The 19899-nt window shown below is 43.7% G+C and overlaps 1 protein-coding gene across 11 annotated transcripts in view; it reads left to right on the forward strand.

The window, feature by feature from the left end:
* VPS13D (vacuolar protein sorting 13 homolog D) overlaps positions 1-19899 on the forward strand; it is a 250476-nt gene that overhangs the window by 162026 nt on the left and 68551 nt on the right. For all 11 annotated transcript variants that reach the window (XM_032863445.1, XM_032863446.1, XM_032863449.1 and 8 more), the window contains 2 exons: positions 6164-6298; positions 7371-7538. In XM_032863445.1, the coding sequence (XP_032719336.1) occupies positions 6164-6298; positions 7371-7538 (303 nt within the window). The remainder of the gene's footprint in view (positions 1-6163; positions 6299-7370; positions 7539-19899) is intronic.

Here is a 19899-nt window from a genome sequence, read left to right on the forward strand (position 1 = left end):
CTTGGCTCTTTCTACCGTGGGAGGCCCCAGAGCCATAAATGACGAGGCCGAGATAATTTTTACTGAAGGGCCAGGGTATCTCCTGGGTTCAGACAAAGCACAGAAGCCATTCAGAAAGGGGTCGGAGTCTCTCGTGAGGATCTGGACAATTTGGTAAAGGTTGTAGAGTCTCTGCTCCTATGTTTGGTTCCTCTTATTCAGTATTTGGTTGCAATGAGGAAGTTGGGGAGCAAAAAAGCTTTTGCCTTAAGCCTTTGTTTGGATTTCATTTCCTCTTCTCTGAGAAGACAGTAATGCTCAGAGGTGTATTGGCAAAACAGACTGCTGACCTGATGTCAGTACCTCCCCCAGTGCATTTACTGGGCGGCTCTAAGCAAAGCGGTTAAGCCGGGCTGGGCCTCAGTTTCCCAGTCTGCGCCACATGGATGTGTGAAGCATGTTTGAATGAATAGCAGAAAGCTTTTCAGGAGAAACAATGGAATCCTCCATTCTGGTCTGCATGCTTTCCACCTAATGGGTGGTTACTGTCGTGAAAATGAGCACGTTTGAGTCTAAGATCTCCTAATAACTAACTGCACAAGTTTAGGTCATCCACTTAACATTTCTTTGGTTTTATTTAAAAAAATGAGAGTGTTCGGCTGAATTAGCGTGTTAGGCTGAATTAACCTAAGAATGCTCTCAATCTCTAAAATAAATTGTTTAGTAGGAGGTTACTGGTGACTTCCCAAGGGCCCAGATGTAGGGACCTTTTGTCTATCCTCATCTCTGTAGGGTCCTCCGCTATAGTCAGCATTGCTGACCTCCCCATCCCTTTCTGGTTCTCCTCTTATTCCTCTGTTTGTTTCTTTGTCTTCTTCACAGTTTTCTTTTTCTCTGCTTCTCCTGACCAATCTATTTAAGGGCTCTTTTTACCTCTGAACCAAACTGGTTGCATCACTTGCCCATTTAAAAAATCATATTAATGGTCTTTTATCACCTGTAATTTAAGAAGCTTTTTATATAAGTTTGGTCTTTGAAATGAATTGCAAGGTTTTTTTCCTTCGGTTTTTCAATTGGCTTTTTTTACTTTTGATGTATGTATGTTTTTGGGTTTTTTTTAATCACAGGAAAGCTTTTTATTTTTATGTCATCAAAATTACCAGTCTTTTGCCTGTTCGTATTTGAGTCCCCAAAATTTTCCCCATTCTCTGGTTTTTAAAAAATTCCATCTATATTTTCTTCCCATTACACAATTTCATTTCAGTTAAAGATGCTCTTGTCCCAAAAGAATTTAAGACAGCCTCTGAAAATACACGCTAAAAGATGAAAAATAAGGGAGAAAATAGAAAGTGCATGAAATTGCACATGAGATTTTACCATAAAGGCATTTATGATTCACTGGGGGTTATATAGAGATTTTAGTAAGTGCTATTAGACCAACTAGATACCCATTTGGAAAAATACACAATTAGATTTTTACTTACACACTATACAGGAAAGATTCTGTGTAGATCAGAGATTTATTAACATTATTGGCATGAAAAATTGTTTTCACATTCAAAGAAGTAAAGTATTTTGCATGCTGTCCAAAATCCTTGAATTATCAATCTTGTTAAATAAAAATATAATTGGAAAATAGACCATATCCTGAAATTGTTAACTGGCTTATAGTGGAGCCAGACTCGCTGAGAATTGCAAGAAAAGCTTGGTAGAGAAAAACCCTGAAAGTCTGTTTGAAGATATTAGAAAGCGACCAGGACATCTAGGACCTGATGGTCCAAGATTTATGTGAGGAAGGAAACTCAATAAACTGAGTCCAAATTTACTCTGCTTTTATTCTTGAGATAATCCTAATCTGTAAATGATATGGGGAGAAAGTCAGAGAAGGTGAGCAGAAAGCAGCTGTCAAGGCAAGAGTCTGAGTAAGGCTTCTGGCAATCTCCTGGGGTTGGCATAGCAAACGTTAGGTACTAAGAGAGCTGGTAATCAAGGGTGGGGCTAATATCTTACAGAGAAAGGACAGGCAGAAAAGAGCCCCCAGTGGTCTGAGCTGCTGTATGTCTTGAGGCAGATACCAATTTCTAGGTAACTTCATCTGAGATAGGCCAAGCAGAAAGTGGTGGTCAAGAGGCAGGAAAACAAAGTAGACCTTTTGGCAGTTTTCTGGTGCCGGGGAGATTAAAAGTGGAGGAACTGAATTGGTTGTCAGTTGATAACGCTGACACTACACCAGGCCTTATAAAGAGTAAAATAGACCAGGGGTTTCAAAGACTGAAATCCAGCCTTGAGAAAGCCCAAATCCTGATTACATGAAGCCCTTTAACTGCCTGCTAAAAACTAAAGACTCATCTGAAATCTGTAAAAGTTTTCATAGAAAATGTTAGATTCAGTCACAAATTACCAGACCTACCAAGAGAGGGGACCAAGAATAAAAACAGACACTAGAAGCAGACCCATAGATAAAACAAATATTGACATTATCAAACAGAATTTTAAAGAGTAAATGTCAGTGTGTTCAAGAAGTTTACCAGAAAGCTATAATCTATATTTTAAAAATAAATAAGGGAAAATTATAGACCAGAATTGTTTCATGAACATAGAAGAAAGAAATCTGAACAATGTATTAACAAATCAAATACAGCAGTGTATGAGAAGGAAAATATAACTTAATTGGGCTTATTCCAGGAATGTAAGTGTAAGTATTTTCAGATAAATTACATAATTTACCACATCAACAACATGAAAAGAAGAAAAAATATGATTATCTCAATAGTGGCACAAAAAAAAAAAAAAGAAAGAATAAAGAAGGGAACTACCTTAATCTGATAAAATGTATCTATAAAAAAGCTACAGCAAACATGCTCAGTGGGAAGGATCCAGCCCATTATCACCACTTCAGTTCACTGTCATACTGGAGATCCTAGCCAGTGCAATAAGGCTAGAAAGATTACAGAAGAAATAAAGAAAAAGTATAAGAACTGGACAGGAAAATGAAAACTTTGTTATTTGCAGAGAACATGAATGTGTACCTAGAAAATCTAAAAAAATGTGCCGATAAGTTACTATCTGAATGAATAAATATGGTATGAAGCAGAAATCGAGATCCATTTTTTTCCCAGGTGGATATCTAATTAACTAAGTAATGTTCACTGAAATGATCACCCTCTCCCCTATTGCAGCACAGTGTAAACTTTGTCATAAGTTGAGTAACTGAATTTACGACCAGTATAAGCTGGTCACTGGACACAGTGTACAAAAATCAATTGTATTTCTACGTTTCAGCAACAATTTTAGAGAAAAGGAAAGTTTGAAGAATGTAATTTACAACAGTGTTAAGAAAACATCAAATATGGTATCATTCTTTATGGCTATGTGATGAACTACTCCAACCCTTAGTGGTTTATTTTTTCACAATTCTGTGGGTTAGCAATTTGGGCTGGAGTCTGTTGAATGCTTCTTCTGTTGGACTCACCTGTTTTTATTGATCTGACAATCAACTGAGACTGACTGGTTTACCATGGCCTTACTCACATGTCAAGTGTTAAGTGCTGCTATCAAAAGAACCTTCTTCCACATGGTCTCTCAGCTTCTCCATGTGGTGGAAGTGTCAAAAAGGGCAGAGCAGAAGCTCCAAGGTCCCTTGAGGCTTAGGCACAGCAGTCACAGAGTGTTCTTCCACTGCATTTTCTTGGTTGAAGCAAATTTCAAGGTCAGTACAGATGAAATAGCCTTCACTAATAGTATAAGATATAAAGAATATATGGCCATTTTTAATCTACTGCAGAAACCTTGGAATAAATCCAGCAAAGGGTGTATATAAGACCTCTGTATGGAAAACAATGTAACATTATTAAGAGAGAAGAGAACTACATAGATAAGGGGACATGCCACATTAATACACTGAAAGATTTACTACTGTGAAGTTGTCATTTCTCCTCAAATTGATCCATAGATTCAATGCAATCTTGATGAAAATTCCAACAGTTTGTGTGTGTGTGTGTGTGTGTGTGTGTGTGTGTGTGGCAGATTGACAAGCTGATTCTAAAATGTATTTGGAAATGAAAAAGGCAAAGAATAACCAGGGAAATCCTTAAAAAAAAAAAAAGACCAAAGTTGGAGAGCTTATACTGTTAGATTTCAAAACTCATTACAAAACTATAATAATTAAGAGAGTGTGGTATGGGTAGAAGGCAGAACAAAATGAAACAGAAAAATGAATCCAGAAACAGTCATGTAAATTCAGTTACTCAACTTATGACAAAGTTTACACTGTACTGCAATAGGGGAGAGGGTGATCATTTCAGTGAACATTATTTAGTTAATTAGATATCCATCTGGGAAAAAATGGATCTCGATTTCTGCTTCATACCATATAAAAAAATCAAGTCCCAAGTAGATTATAGATTTAAATGTGAAAAGTAAAACAATAAAAATTTTTTAGATTAACACAGGGAGTATCTTTATGACCTTGATATAGATAATAACTTTTTAAGATTTTATTTATTTATTTGACAGTGAGAGAGAGAGAGAGAGAGCACACGTAGGCAGAGCGGCAAGCAGAGGAAGAAGGAGAAGCAGGCTCCCTGCTGAGCAGAAAACCCGCTGAGCAGAGAGCTCAATGTGGGACTTCATCCCAGGACTCTGGGATCATTACCAGAGCTGAAGGCAGACACTTAACTGACTGAGCCACCCAGGTGCCCTGATAATAATTTCTTAACCAGGAAATAGAAAGCTCTTTTCCTAAAGGAAAAGATCAATAAGTTGGATTTCATTAAAAAACACTATTTAAAAAGTAATAAGTCACAGAATGGGAAAAGAGAATTGCAATTAATTGCAGTACATCTATTCACCAGAGGACTTGTATACAGGATGGATAAGAAAAATGGTGATGCCTGGGTGGCTTGGTCGGTTAAGCATCTGCCTTTGGCTCAGGTCATGATCCCGGGGTCCTGGGATCGAATCCCACATTGGGCTCCCTGCTCAGCGGGGAACTTGGTTCTCCCTTTCCATCTGCCTCTCCCCCTACTGGTGCTCGTTCTTCCTCTCTGTCTCTCTGACAAATAAATAAATAAAATCTTCTATAAAAAGAAAAGCGCCTACAAAGTAAGTAAAAACCAGACAACCCGCTACAAAAATAAGCAAAAGACTTGAGTAGGCACTTCACAGAAAGGGAGCTCCAAACGGCCAATGTATGTATGACAAGGTGCTTGATCTTGCGCTTCACCGGGAAGATGGAAATTAAAACCACACTAAGATGCCATTACACACCCATTGGAATGTTTGGCTTTTAAAAGGCTTTCTGTACTGAGAGTTGATGAGGATGTAGAACCACAGGAAGTTCCATAGACTGCCGAAGGGACTGCGAACCAATTGAGCCGCTGCTGATGCCTGCTGGGCAGTACTGTGTGTAGTAGGGTTGGACTTGTATGTTCTTCGTGACACAGCAGCTCTACTCCCAGGCACATATTCAAGAAAAGTGCGTACATGTCCGTGAATGTTCATCACAGCATTATTCATAATAGCCAAAAGCTTGAAACAGCACCACTGTTTATCAACAACGATGGCTTAATAAATTGTATTTTATTTGTATATTGGAATACAAACAATGAAATTTCAGCAACTGCAGCTCTCTGTAACACCCAAAGTACATACTGACAGTGTCCTTTGTGTAACATTCAAAGTAGGGAAAACTAACCTATGGTGGTAGAACTCAGGATAGTGGTTACCCTAGGGGAAGAGGGAGTAGTGACCAGGAGGCCACAGCTGGGGAGGGTCTGCTTCCAAGATGGGAATAATAATTTACTCTCTGGTCTCCCGGGTGGTAGTTACATGTTTGTTGTGCTCACTTTGGGGGAAAAAAATCATTGAACTGTACATTTGGTTAGTGTACCTTTCTATATGTGTGATAACTTCAGTCAAAAAAGGAAAACTCAACACAAAAGACCAGAAAGAATTATGCTGTGAAGCTAGAAGCGTTTATTTCTATGTGATCTGTGTTACTTTGAGTGACATGTATATTTTTTGTGCATATTTTGCTTTTGTAATTACAGGGAACATCCTTATTTATAAATATCAAAACCTTGACTCTCATTGGAAAATTGATAGGACTTGTAACTTTCGTGGAATCCAAAATTATAGGACTCTGGAAGGTCATCAAATGTCATTTCCTTTCTTCCCTAACTAGGCCCTGAAAAGTACTTTGGGATTTCCACTGATTCGGTTTGAGGACGCCGTGATTAATCTGGACCCATTCACTCGGGTACATCCCTATGAGACCAAGGAGTTCATCATCAACGATATCCTCAAACACTTCCAGGAGGTGAGCTTTGGAAAAATACTTAGTGGCTGGAGCATAAGCAGAATGTTTGTTTTGCTGGTTTGGGGATTTTGGTTACTAAGGCATTACTACTAAGAGCCCAGTTAAACATTTGCTGTGTTAGGGGTCAGGTCACAGCCCATGAAGCCCGTACACATTCCGAAAATCCTGAAATAGTGTATTTGATGTATGAGCTGTTCGTCTTGTCCCTCACAGAGCTAGCCTCAGGGGCTTCCACCAGATTAGTCACAAGTCTTAAGGGTTCAATGGATGCTTTAACGATAACACAAAATACTCTGACCTCTCTATTGACTGGGCATGGGCCTACTTTGAACAACCCCCTCAGTGTTCTTGGAACCTATGAGATCTTGCCCTAGAGTTGAACTTCCAAATTTTCTTATCAAGTTGGACATTTTCCATTTTGTATTTATTATCCAGACTCTTTGATAAAGAGAGAAGTCAAGATCATATCAAATAGATTAACTGTCAAAGTTAAAATATATTCTATTCCTGCTTCCTTTTCTCACCCCTCCCTCCCACCTCCCTCCTTTCCTTATTTGCTCCCTTCCTCAACTTTCTTAATTGGTGGTATTTCCAATAAACTGTGAGGACAGTGACGTAGCAGATAGCACTGGAATCAGTGGAGGGTTGCTCGTGCCCTCATTATGCACCGTCCCCTCTGCCGATTACGAGGGGAACTACGACTCCACTCTCTTCCCTCATTTTCCTTCTAGAACTCTCCTCCTGCTGCTGAGTTCCCTATTTGTAGGAACAATGGGGAGTGTGAAGTATATGCTAATAATATTTGTAAAGGGTCTTTCCTGTTTATTCTTTGGAATGGCTTTGAGGCGCGTTTCTGAGTACTGAGAGTAGTCTCTGGGTGCATGCATGGGGAGAGCTTGGGTGGAGCTCATGGAAGGTTAGGAGCTGGCAGTTGATGAGAATTAAGATGTCGTTGTGGGTGTTGATGCGAATGGAGGATGAGACAAGATGTCTCGCCTTTTTGCTAGGGACATTCTGCCCGCAAGCATCAGCAGGTGCTGTTTTCATCTCCTCTGTCTGCCCCATTTCACAGGAACTCCTCAGCCAGGCAGCTCGGATCTTGGGATCCGTGGACTTTCTCGGCAATCCCATGGGACTGTTGAATGATGTTTCTGAAGGGGTTACTGGACTAATAAAATACGGAAATGTCGGGGGCCTCATCAGAAATGTCACACACGGCGTATCAAACTCTGCTGCCAAGGTAAGGAAAGAAAGGTGAAATCCCTTGTCGCTGACCTCCAGAGTGTTCCACGTCCCCGAGATTCTGTCCTAGCCATGAGGCTGTGAGGAGTTACACATACGGGCTTGGCTTCATTACCTACCCGCCACTCTGTGCTCCTGGCGTCAGGTCCTCAGGTCCCCCATGGTTATGTCATCTTCCTTGTGTCCGCCACTGCCACCTCTTCCCAGGCTTCAGTTGTCCCCTCCCTGGGTCACTGCACTAGCCCCCCCGACCCACTGGACTCCACGGCGGCCAGCACGATGCCGCTAGAGTGAACTCACTTTGTATAAACCTAGGATTTGGCTGTGCTCTTCTCCTGCCTAAAATCTACCAGTTCTTTCCCACAGCTTACAGGAGAGAGCCCATACTGAAAATAGGCTTCTAGAGCAGCGGAAGGAAGGACAGTGGTTTAATTCTCTCGGGTCCTGCTGTCTGGTTGGCTTTTTTGTTCATAGGCCTCTTGTTCAGCGGACATCTTGTTATTCCGCAATTTATTTCTTGGCAGGAGCTCACTGTGTGAAGCTGGGAAAGGCGAAGGTGATTGGGGGGGAGCTGTTGCTATCTGACAGCATGCGGAAGGCCTCTCCTTCCCTCCCCCTGTGTCAGTTCTGCAGACTTGCCTCCTAGAGATTGACCTTCTCGAGAAGGAAGCGCTTTGAGAAAGCACTTGTGCTCTCTGCATCTTTCTGGGCCCGTGTGGCAGGGACGAGCTCGCGCACCTGTGCCGTGGGCCGTGCGGCGAGCAGCCGGCTCCAGCGAACAGAGGGTTAATGGTGCCTCAGGGGGTCGTCGTGAAGGGCCGGTGAGAACGTGGGTTGGGCGGCACATCTGTACTGCTCGGCGATCCTGGTAACGGCATGTGAAAGCTGGGGACTTACTCCTGTCTTCCAGACTTTTCTAGAGGGGATAGTTCCTCAGTCAAGTCAGGTAACATTCAACAGTGTGCTGTTTGGCTTGTGGCTCAAAACAGGCAGCAGAGAGGCAGGAGAGACTTTCTAAGTCATGGTTGTGCAACAGACTTAACTTCAGAGCCTGAGTGAGCACATACGCTTTGGCCTCGAATCACGGCTCATGCAGACCTGGGACCTTCACCCCGACGGCCACAAAAAGCGTCAAGCGGTGGCCCAGGTTGCCCTGGGTCCTTTCAAGCTCCTCAACTTGGTATAAACAAGGGCACTTAAATATTCAGTTGTAAATGCCCAACTGTGACGTTTTATTGAATTTGATGAAATTCTTATTAACATAGAGAAGCCTCCTCGGTTTTATAATTACTTTCTTGGTTTTTGTACCCGTGGGCTTTGCTTTTTGGGGAAGAAATGCACTTACGGTTTACTGAGAGACCCTCTTCGACGTGGAATTGAAATGTACCTCCCTCACACGCTCATTGTAAGGATAAAATGAGATAGCATGTCCTGAAAATGAAAAATAGAGGCTGGACAAGAAAAACAGGTTGTCACTCTGACTCTTAGACACTCAGACGTTAGCCACCAGGGAACCTTCAGTGCGCCTGAAATGAAAGCCACCGTGTTCAGTCTACGGAGGAGGCAGGTGTCAGGCACGGAGTGTGGGAGAATCAAACTCCCTCTGGGTCAGTTTGGCTGTTAGGGACCCTCTGTTGTTAACCTTTTTGATGAGAATGAAGAAGTTGGAAACATGCCTGTGGCCTCTGCCCGGGTGAGACCTTATGCAGGTTTCTCTGTGACATCCTGGTGGAAAGGGTTGGCCCTTTCTTTATTTTCCCTCATTCATGGAAGTCTCATGTATTTCTTGGTTCTTCTGCTTCCCCTGGAAAAATGGTTTTTGAAGCCTGAGGGTCCACACAAAAAGAGAACTTACATAGAAAAAGAGCAGAATGCTCCTTATGCCAAGCCTCACTCCCAAAGGAGTGAGGCTTGGCATAAGGTCAGTCTCTACTGAAGGTCTGGGTGACCCTGATCAGGCATTTTATTGGATATCTGGCTTTATATTGTCATTGGATTTGTTGGGACGCCTGGGTGGCTCAGTCAGTTAAGCCGCTGCCTTCAGCTCAGGTCATGATCCCACGGTCCTGGGATCGAGTCCTGCATCCGACTCCTTGCTCAGAAGGAGCTTGCTTCTCTCCCTGCCTCTGCCTGCCACTTTGCCTGCTTGTGCCCTCTCTCTCTCTGACAAATAAATAAATAAAATCTCTATTGTCATTGGATTTGCACAGGGGACTGCCTTCCAGGTTCCAGGGCCTCTTGAATGGGAACCATGGTCTCCGTGTGGTTGGGGTCCTTCTTTGTGTAATTCTTTTGCCTCTAGTAAGCTAATCAGTGTTGGCATCAGAGGGTGCTAGTCAGAGAGATTGCTGTGTAAATTTATTTGGATACCAAGAACCCTGGGTGTGTTAAAAAAAAAAAAATTAGTCCATATATCTAAGATGAGAAAGCAAGGAAACTGAACATTACCATTTCTTGTTGGAAATGGTAGCTCCAGAAGCCAGGTCTGTCAACTAAATACCCACTCAGGTCACCTGTGATTCTTTATGTTTGTAGTTTGGCTGAAGATCTCCATTTTCTTGAAGTTTTGTGGGTTGAAAGCCATCAGACCTTTAGTTTTGCTTTGGGGGCATGTTTTGTTTGCTTTTGGGCTTACACAAGAGGAGTTGAAGGAAGTGCAAATGACCACAATAATCAACTGGTGGCCTGTGGAAAGCATTTCTTTAACAAGTGCCTGGGTTCTCATGATTAAAGGAAGGGGTTGGAAGACAAAACTACATCTCCCCAACCAAGCCCACCAGCCAGCCCCACTGGGCTTCAAAGACCAAAGGGCTTTAGCCTTGGTTCATCACGCTCCGAGTGGAGTGGAGAAGCTCCATAAACCTCTTGAAAATAATTAGAAATATTGTGTATCTGTGTATTTTCCTGGAGCAAGAATCTCAAGTTTTTATTGGCTTATCAGAAAGGATTACCACTTCCTGAGATCATCCAGCACTTTTGCAGACATAGGCTTGTGCGTTGAGGGGGAGTGTAGGGCTGGCCGTTAGGGATACCTGGGTTCTAACCCTATGCCTGCCTTTAAATAATCTTTTTTTTCTGTTAATCTTGAGGGGTATGTGTGTTTGTGTGTGTGTGTGTGTGTGTGTGTGTGTGTGTGTGTGTGTGTTTTAACCTATGAAAAGAGGATGTTAATCTCCGCTGGGTCCCATTGACCTGAAGAACAAAAGAGATAAGGTATGTGAAAACCCAGTGAGAAGTTAAAAGGGAATTTATTCAGTCTCCTAAGAAGGTAATGGATCTGCAGGTCTTCCTTGTCTCTGGATAGATGTTTGAATTATTCACAGCAGATATTTTATTTCAGGTCCATCATATCCACTTCTGGAATTCTTTGTTACAGTTTTAACTGTTATTTAATTTATTTAATATTTGCCTCAAAGAAATAGGACTGGAAAATAGTCTGTGCCCTTTGTCCCCTTTATTTCTCTAAGCCCTTTCTTCTCATTGTCCAACCCCCAGACATCTGCTTATGGATTCCAAATCTAAGGCGATATGACTTAGGGATTGGCCACCAAGCTGTGAGCCTCTGTCCTGTGACTCCCTTGCCTAGATCTTGGCAAAAGGACTCTAAGCCTTCGAGTAGAACCTCAAAGATCTGATCCCCTTCCAAAGGCCATGACAAGACGATTGCTGCCAGACTCCTTTCCAGGAATAGGATTTATTTAAGAAAAGCATAGCATTTCAAATTCCAGAAACATGTTGGAGGAACAGGTTTCTTTCTGTGGCATGAACTCCAAAGAGCATCCTTTGGCCTCATCAGGTGTCACACGAGTATCTGTAAGACCGTCTCTTTCAAAGCCAAAGAACTGAGGAGAGGCCCATTGCCTCAATTCCCTCTCTTCTGTGGATTCTAATTTTCTTCTGTCTGTGATTATTGTGTAATATTTTCATATACTTACAGAAAAATTTCATAATTATTCTAAAACAAAAAAAGGGCTGTTTTTTGTTTTCAGGGAATTTCAGGTGTCAACCATAGAACAAATGATTCCGTTCTCTTCCCTAGTCCTGTAGAAGCTCAGTGTTTGCTCGGAACGGCTGCTGTTCAGTCTTCCCTCAGGAAGCCCAGAGCTCCGTGATTTCTTCCAGCAAAGAGCAGGAGCACTTCTGATCGTCCCTAAGGGAACCCCTGCTCTGTTCTTCTCCCTTTCTATCCCTGCACTTGCGTCTTTTATCAAGGCAGTGTGGGATACTTTGGATCATGGGTACCTTTTTGATCTCAGGCATCTTTTGACTTAGGTTTACAAATTCAAGTATTTTACTAACTTTCTCTTTTTGACTGTATTTTCATCAAAATCATTAGATACTAGAATTCATGGTTCGGTACTCACCGTGTGTTAATTTTGCTGGTGACCTTTGCGTTTGTGTGGTGGGCTCATTTCTTTCTCTATTGCTTTATGGCATTTGTTTCTACCCAGCCCAGATTTCCCAGCTCAAATCCTGCAGATCTAAATTTTTGCCAAGTAGTTGGGGGTTTTCTGTTTTTGGTTAATACATCTTATTCTGTGTCATTTTCATCATTGTTTTATTGGTTTAAATCAGGTCAGTTTGTTACGAATTAGATAAAGACCTAACAGTTTTACATTGTTCCTTCATGCAAACAGCATTAGTGGGGAAAACCATGGAGGAACAAGGTTGAAACACCCTGCTTCGTTATGGAACCCATACTAATTTATTAACATTCATTGACCACCTTCTATTTGTCAGGCCTGAGATAGAACCCACAAATATGTACGTTAACCATTGTCCTTCAAATCAGGACACAGAATCTTAGTTTCGTAATTTTTTCAAGGTCACACAACTAGAAATGACAGGGATGGATTTGGAACCAAGTTTAGCTAAATCTAAAGGCCTTGTGTTTTTTCCCTATAAGATGTTTTTCTTTGGTGTCTGTGAGGCTTTTTTTCAAGCACTGTAGAGAATATAAAGAATTAGTTACTGCTGACTTTCCACCAGAAGCTTATTTATTATCTGACATCACTTTGTTAGCTGGTAAGGAGACTGCCATCAGATCATCTGTGTCACAAAGGACACCCTTCGGAAATGGTGGTGGTCATGGTCATTTTCGTGTTGGATTGGTCGTGACCATCACCATCTCTTTGTGGGTAGTAAGAACCTGGGAGATTGCAAACATGGTTTTCCTTGTGTGGTATCATTTCGTCATCAGCATAACCTGCTTGGCAGACAGGATGGACAGGATTAGCCCCTTATAGAAGTGAAGACTCGGAGGCCCAGCGAGAGAAGGTGACTTGCCCAGGGTCAGTCGGGTAACTGTGGGGCCAGGACTTTTGAGATCTTGCTAATGGCTTGATTTGTTCTAGACATGCTTCTCTATATTAAAAAAAATTAAAACAACAAGAAAAACAAAAACAAGAAGCCCTGCCCAGTCTTAGAATGAACTTTGATAGCTTCTAGGAAAGCCACCTGAAGGTAAATATAAGCAAGTTACATGAGAGAGAGAGAATGAGAGAGAGAGAGAGGAGTCTGTTTGGATAGTTCAGTGGAAAACTTAGCTAGGACTTTAGGTAATAATTTATTCCAGTTCTTTGGTCTCTGTTCGGGGTACAGTGTGTGGGGGAGCCACTTGCCTTCCAAGAAAACATTCACTGGCCCTTTGTGCCCAGGAGACCAGATCTGGGGCAGAGTGGTGATCCAGTGGACAGTGATTTCCATGTCCCTGCACCCGGAGACCCTCAGCCAGCCTCTGCCATCAGCCAGTCTCCTGTTGTATATACTGGGATTTGGTGAGGGCAGAGGGGTCCATCTGCCTTTTGTTTAAGAAACAGCATTTGTTTGTGTTTGTTTTGTGGGCAGTGGATTTATACGGCTCAAAACCAGACTGAGAGCACTGTTTATTCAAGGCAGAAGTTTTATCTTTGCACAAAAGAATGTACCGAGTGCCTGCCTGCATGGATTCTGAAGGGGAAAAGGCAATTTATGACTTGTATCTGTTTTTGTCATTATGTATGACTGGTTCATTTTATAGTTGAGCTGATTATCCTCATAATAGCTTTTCCATGTACCTATAAGCACGTAATAGGTGAATGCCTTCTTATAAGTGTTGGGGTCTTAGTGTATTTAAGTTGGCACAAAACTTTAAGTTAAATGAAATTCAATTCAGACAGCGCTGTATCCCTTAGAGAATGTAGAGTTTTCTGTTTTCACAAAGACTTTGATCTAAAGAAGTCACCCAAGGGATTTCTTTTCCAGCCAAGAGGAGGTGTCTTCAAGTTGTTGTATATAGAGAAATGACTCAAATTCTTGGCAATAGAGTTTTCGTTTTATTTTCCTCTGATAACCTGGAATGCGAAAATGATTCCTTTAGTCTGAGCTCTTTTTGGTTGGAGGCAAATTTTAGATGCTGAACGACCCATACGTGATCTCTCCTGACTTGGTCAAATCTCATTTATCTATGGGAATTGGAAGTATGTTGGGTGGCATGAGAATGGCATGAGTGACCAGAGTCCCCAGGTGTCCCCACTACTCCACTCAGCAGCCTTGCTCTCGAAGGCGCTCAGGCAATAGGGTCCGGCTGCCCCCTCTTTTTACCCTAAGCAGGCAGTTCAGTAGCCAGAAGCAGCGGGAGATAATGCTACGGTTAAAATTCTGTTTTTGAAACTGAGAGACTGGAGAAGTTCATATTTGTCTTGACGCCCTAATAGTAGTTCAGTTAGGAATCAGGGCCTTAAGTTATCTTCTTAGACTTGAGCATCTCGTATTTCAGAGGAATCCACTCTGTCTTCCAAAACTGCAGTCTGTGTGGTGGAAAAGCATGTTCAGTTGCTAAATTGAAAAGGCAGGAAATATTTGTGTCCCCCAAAGAATAGTGGTTTTCTACCCCAGTGTAAACATGGTGAGTAAAAGAATAATGTGTTCAAGCTTTCTTGGGTTGACTGGTTCCCCCGGAGATGTGGGGGTGCCTCTCTCGTCTGCATTTCAATATGATTCATACCAGGATCTGCCCTTTCTTGCAGAGGTGAGGACCAGAACCCATGTTGATAAACACATGAAGGAGAAATCAAATTCCGATTCTTGGCAGGGAGAGGTCAGAATACTCTCACTCTGTTTGGAAGGTCTTTTCTGTTTTCCTTTACTTCTTTCTCCCTTAAAATTGTTATCTCCAGAAGGCTCTCTCCATCTCAAAGGAAAGCTGACTGCCAGTGTTTTCTTCAGGGAAGGTGGGGACTGCTTGGTCAGTATCATCCTGAAAAATCAGAGGGGGGCGTGGGTGATGCAGCCTGCCTTTACCGAGCAGCTCCTGCAGGTCAGGTGTGGGACCGTGTCCTCTAATTGTCACATGCACCCTGTAAGGAGGGAGGGGCTCTCTCTCTTACAGATGGGAGGAGCGAGACCACAATGGTCAGTGACCTTGATTAAAGCTTAATAATGAGTTGAGCGTTGGGAGCCCAGATATTTTCCCGCCCACGGTGCAGCTTCACACATAAAATCCTCTGCTCGACCCAGACCGCGGAGAAGCTAGAACACAAGTCGCGGGAAACGAAGTCATTTAAGAGTGAAGCTCAAACACTTTTCCCTCCCTTTCCTGCTTCAACCCTGCGTGTTGGTGCTCGCCGTTTCCCGGCTGCGATCCCTAGGCTTTCGGAATTAGTCTTCTCTATCCGGGGATCCCTGACCTCTGTAAGAGGCCTGAAATGGGAGAAAAGGACTAAAAGAGTTTTCTTTATCTAAACAGAAACTGTGGACCCAAAGGCTTTTGAGTAAGCTGACTGTGCTCTCTCGTACCCCCAACCTGCTTGACCCCAGATTGACTCAGATGTGCGCCTCGGAGGGAGTGTGTGGCCCTTGGGCCTGGCCGCTGTCCTGGCTGGGGGGCAGGCCGGAGCTTCGGGCTGCCTCCCGTGTGCCTCTGTAGCAGTCTTTCCCTAAATGTGTGGGAAATGGTCATTTCTGTCTCCCGAACCCTGCTGCTTTTGGCATTTCTAAGCCATGAGGATGTCATTTTAAAGCAGAAGATTTGATTTTTAGCATGGAGGACGTGAAAGGGGGGAGTGGTGCTTTTCCCTGGAAATTGAAGGCAGAACGGAAACTCATTTTCTTTCCTACTTCTGTCTTTTCTCGCCTACCCTTTGTCTCTGGACAGCTGTCCAGATTTTGTAGAGATTCTATCTCTGGGTTCTGCGAGCAGCTGGGCTTTTCTGGGGCTTGGTGATACCATCTCTTGAGTCAGGAAGCCCACCGGAGAAGGCCGGGGGCAGGGTCTTGTCCCTGAGAGCAGTACGGTTGATTCTATTGCTGTTCCATGGTGTGCTTCTTGGAGGAAAGAAGAAGTAAGATTAACTTAGGACTTAAGCCTTCCTTGCTGGAATAATAATACTACTGCTTTACCTTTATTTTGATTTTTAGTTGTTGATGAATCATTCATATACCTGTGACCCTTTCTATAAGCCTGAAACTAGACCGACAATATTATTACCACCACCATGAAGAAACTGAGGCCCATGGAAATAAGTAACTCACCCAGGACGGGTCAGACAGAAAGTAATAGAGCTTTGGACTTCTTCCTTGGTCTCCTGAATTCTAGAACACTGCTGGACAGGACTTCTTGAATCTTACCTGATAGTATAGAAACTGACATGGACTCCGTATTAGACGTGGGTTTTCTATCATCAGTGTTGTCTGTGAGCCTTGGGAAGCAGGGCCTCCCACCCACCTACCCACAGAGAACACAGGTGGAGAAAAATGTATCTTTCCCATCTAGAGGCTTCTTGAATCGTTCATTAACCGTGATGCTGTTGGTGTGAGCCATCTGGGAATCTTGCATGTGGGAGCACACAAACAGAATGTGTGGTGAGAACAATTCTAGGACCAGAGTTTTATGGTGACATGGGGGCTGGTGGGGTGAACAATTTAAGCTTATGTCAGGACATTACATTAAGTAATTTCTGCAGTGTTGGAGGCGAGGAGAAATTCCCTGTGAGAGACCATGAAAGAAAAAGAAGGTTCTTTCAGAAGGGGTAGGGATCTAGCTTTTTCCTTGGCTTTCTTCATAGCCAAATGATGACATATCCAGGCTTCTTTTTGTCAGCTACTCATTAATGTGTTCAAAATCAGTGATTGTTGTCCTGTTTTAGATATTGAAGTTATTACAAAGACAGTTGGCAACAGTGTCTGCCCTTAATGAATTTATGATCAAGTAGGAATGATAAGCAATGTATATTCAGACTTTGTATTGATGGTTTTAATTTCAAATTTCAGGCCTAACTCTTTAGAGAGGCTCAGCATGTCCCAAAGTGGTGACTCAGGAGCATGGTTAGTCAGTAAATAATAGAGTCTCACCACACCTACCTCAAACAGGCAGGTGGGAAAGGTGGCTTCCCCTTTTCTTTGCTAGTAAATGCCAGTGAGGAAACCTTCCCATGCCATTTCTTCTTTGTTTTTTGTTTTGTTTTGTTTTGTTTTCCAAGATTGATTGATTTATGTGAGAGAGAGCTCACAGACAGGGTTAGGGGAAAGGAGAGGGAGAACAAGAGGGAAGGGAAGCCAGACTGCCCACTGAGTGCGGAGCCCTACACGGAGCTCGATCCCGGGACCCTGAGATCATGACCTGAACTGAAATCCAGGAGTCGGGCGCTCAACCGACTAGCCACCCAGGCGGTGCCCCCTCCCCCCAATGCCATTTCGAAGAACAAGGAAATTGCCCAGTTTGGCCCAGGAGGATGGTGGAGATAAACTCCAAAACCAGGAGCCAAACTGGGGAGTTCCAGTAAAGAGTGAAGAGAAATTGAGAGAAAGCTGGCTGTCCAGGTCACTTCCTATTTCCCTAGTCATTCTTGCTCCCCGCCCACCTTTGCACTTCTCCTCATAATTTCACCTATTTGGAATGCCCTCCTCTGTGTCTCTGGCAAAATGGCCCCAAGTTTGTAAGGTCCATTGCAAATATCCTGACAGATTGTCCCCACTCTGCGTTCCAAGGATACTCTGTGTTTCCATTCAGGCGGGGACCACGTTTGCCCTTGGAAAATAATAGCTAAGTGTGCACGTGTCTCACACGTCCCCTCAGCAAACATTTATCATTGTCAGGGGCTAGGTGCTGGAGAGTGAGATTTACAAAAATCTGGTTTTTTGAGGGCTAGGGAACAGGTAAGGCAGACAAGTAACTAATCATAATGTTGAGAGAATGGCTGTTTCACCTCGGGTGTGCGCAAATATTTGCATTTCCATGAGGCTATGCTCTGGGGGCTGAGGGGCAAGAACACTGTATTCTGTTGTTCAAGGGTGAGATGAGCTTGAGCACCGTGAGGCAATTGTCTGCGTTTCTGTGTGTCCCCAAGACTTAAAGCTCCCGAAATGCAAAAGATCTTATCTGTCATTGGGGTTTTTTGTTTGTTTTTGGGTTTTTTTGCCCAATTCCCCTGTGACAGCTGTGAATATTTGTCACAGGCAAACTGAAGAGATCCAGGCTGTGTCCCTGGGTGCTCTCCTCTCTCTGGAGTCATCCACCAGCATGTTCACGTGGTGTGCGTTCAGAAGCACACGGTCACCAACTAAGTGACATTCCTGCTGGAGTTTTTGTATCATTCAAGTATTTTATGGCTTTTAAGTTTATGTAGGACTTTCTCCCTAAACACTTCCAAAGCTGACTGAGATCCACAATCGTGCTCCATGGATAGAAACACTGAGAGGAAAAAGCTGCTGACTTTCGGGGTCCCCTCTCCCCTCCCCATCACTCAGGGTCTAAGACATCAGCCGGGATTGGAAGAGGCCAGGCACACATTATAGGAGCCAGCCCAGGCTCTGCTGAAGGTATCAGGAAGCCGTGGGAAACTGTTATGGGGGGAAAGAAGGGGGGAAACCCTGTCCCTCTTAATCTAATGAATTAAAATAATATTTATGGGAAATTTCTGTTTGCTTTATTAGAGGAAGATGTTTAAGTAAACATTTCCTGCAAGCCATTGAATTTATACAACAACGCATTGGTTTGGAAGCAATGGCTTTCGGTGTTTTCACTGAAATGAAAATTAAGCAGAACGTGATTCCAAACAGCCCATTGTTTCAGCTTTGTTGCCTTTGAATGTTTCAAAGCAGGATATTATGGCCAGTGGGATTATATTTTCTTCATTGGTAACTTGAAAATTGGCAGGAATGATGCCAAAGTTCTAACAGAAGAGCTACGAATAGCTCCTTGTACTCCTATAGAAATGTAACCTTTGCAGCATTCTCTTGTTCACAAACTTAGATGTTAAAGAGCATTATTTGCACTTGATAGAAGAAGAAATCGAATCACAAGGAAGGTAACTGACTCCTGGAGGACCAGCAGAGGGCTTCCAGAGGAGGACAGGACCCTGGGCGCCCTGCCCTTTCCGTCAGACCTGCCCTAGAAATCACCATGTCCCCCTCAGGAATTAGAGCCCGTCTGTGAGGTGATTGAACCCTGCAACGCGGGGCCAGCCCACAGGTGTGACAACCGCTTCCCTTTAAGCGGTGGGAGAGTCCGTTAAAAACACGTTAAGTGGTTTTGCCAAAACCATGCAGTTGGTGCTGGTGCCCGGGCCTCACGGCTGTCAGCCCACCACTGGTCCCAGCCAGACTGTCCTCCCAGCGGAGGGCCGGAGGGGCTCTTGGACTCGGGGAGGCAGCTGTGGACTAGCCCGGCTGCGTGCGAGCCTCCGGTCACAGCCCCGCTGAGAAGCAAAGCCGGACCCCACCGGCCCGCTGCTACCTGCTCGTGTCCGGCCGCATCAGCAGGGAGCTGAGGTACAAACCAAAAAATCAGCAAGACAAATCAAGGTGCCTCCAAGAACAAGGTACATGGAGAGAGGAAAATTCTTGGGTCTGAGCACAAGGGAGGATTTGCCGCTGGTTTCCCGTTGAAACCTAAAACATGATAGTGAACCAGTGCCTAATTTGGGTTTGACCAAGAAAAAAAAAAAGCTCTGTGAGAAGACACGCTTCAGTGATACTTCATGTGGTAGCTTCACTCTCTCACCTCTCCCTTTCCGCGGAACGCCAGCTTATATCCTTCCTGGGAGAGGTCTCGAACCTACAGCTCTCGTCACTCTTTCCAGCTGAACGTCGCTAGCTCTTCCCAGGCTCCAGCCCGAAACACAACCTCTGATACATTCAGAGGTGCTCCGGGAACACAGATCTGGGGGAGGATTTGCGGGTCAGCTTTTCGCCTTCCGGGTTACATACAGATGGAGAAACGGACACCCAGTAGGTTTCTCACAGCCAGTTAGTCGCCGGGCCACCTCTACCACTCAGGCCTTCTTGGCTACAAGTCTGGTACTGTCTTTGAGATGGGAGTCGCCAGCTTGCGGGCCCCGCTTCTCGACCTTCTAGAAGTGCAGGACAAAGTAGTGGGCCCA

The sequence above is a fragment of the Lontra canadensis genome, unplaced genomic scaffold (genome assembly GCF_010015895.1).
Source record: "Lontra canadensis isolate GAN:19392208 unplaced genomic scaffold, GSC_riverotter_1.0 scaffold25, whole genome shotgun sequence".
Taxonomy (NCBI): Eukaryota; Metazoa; Chordata; class Mammalia; order Carnivora; family Mustelidae; genus Lontra; species Lontra canadensis.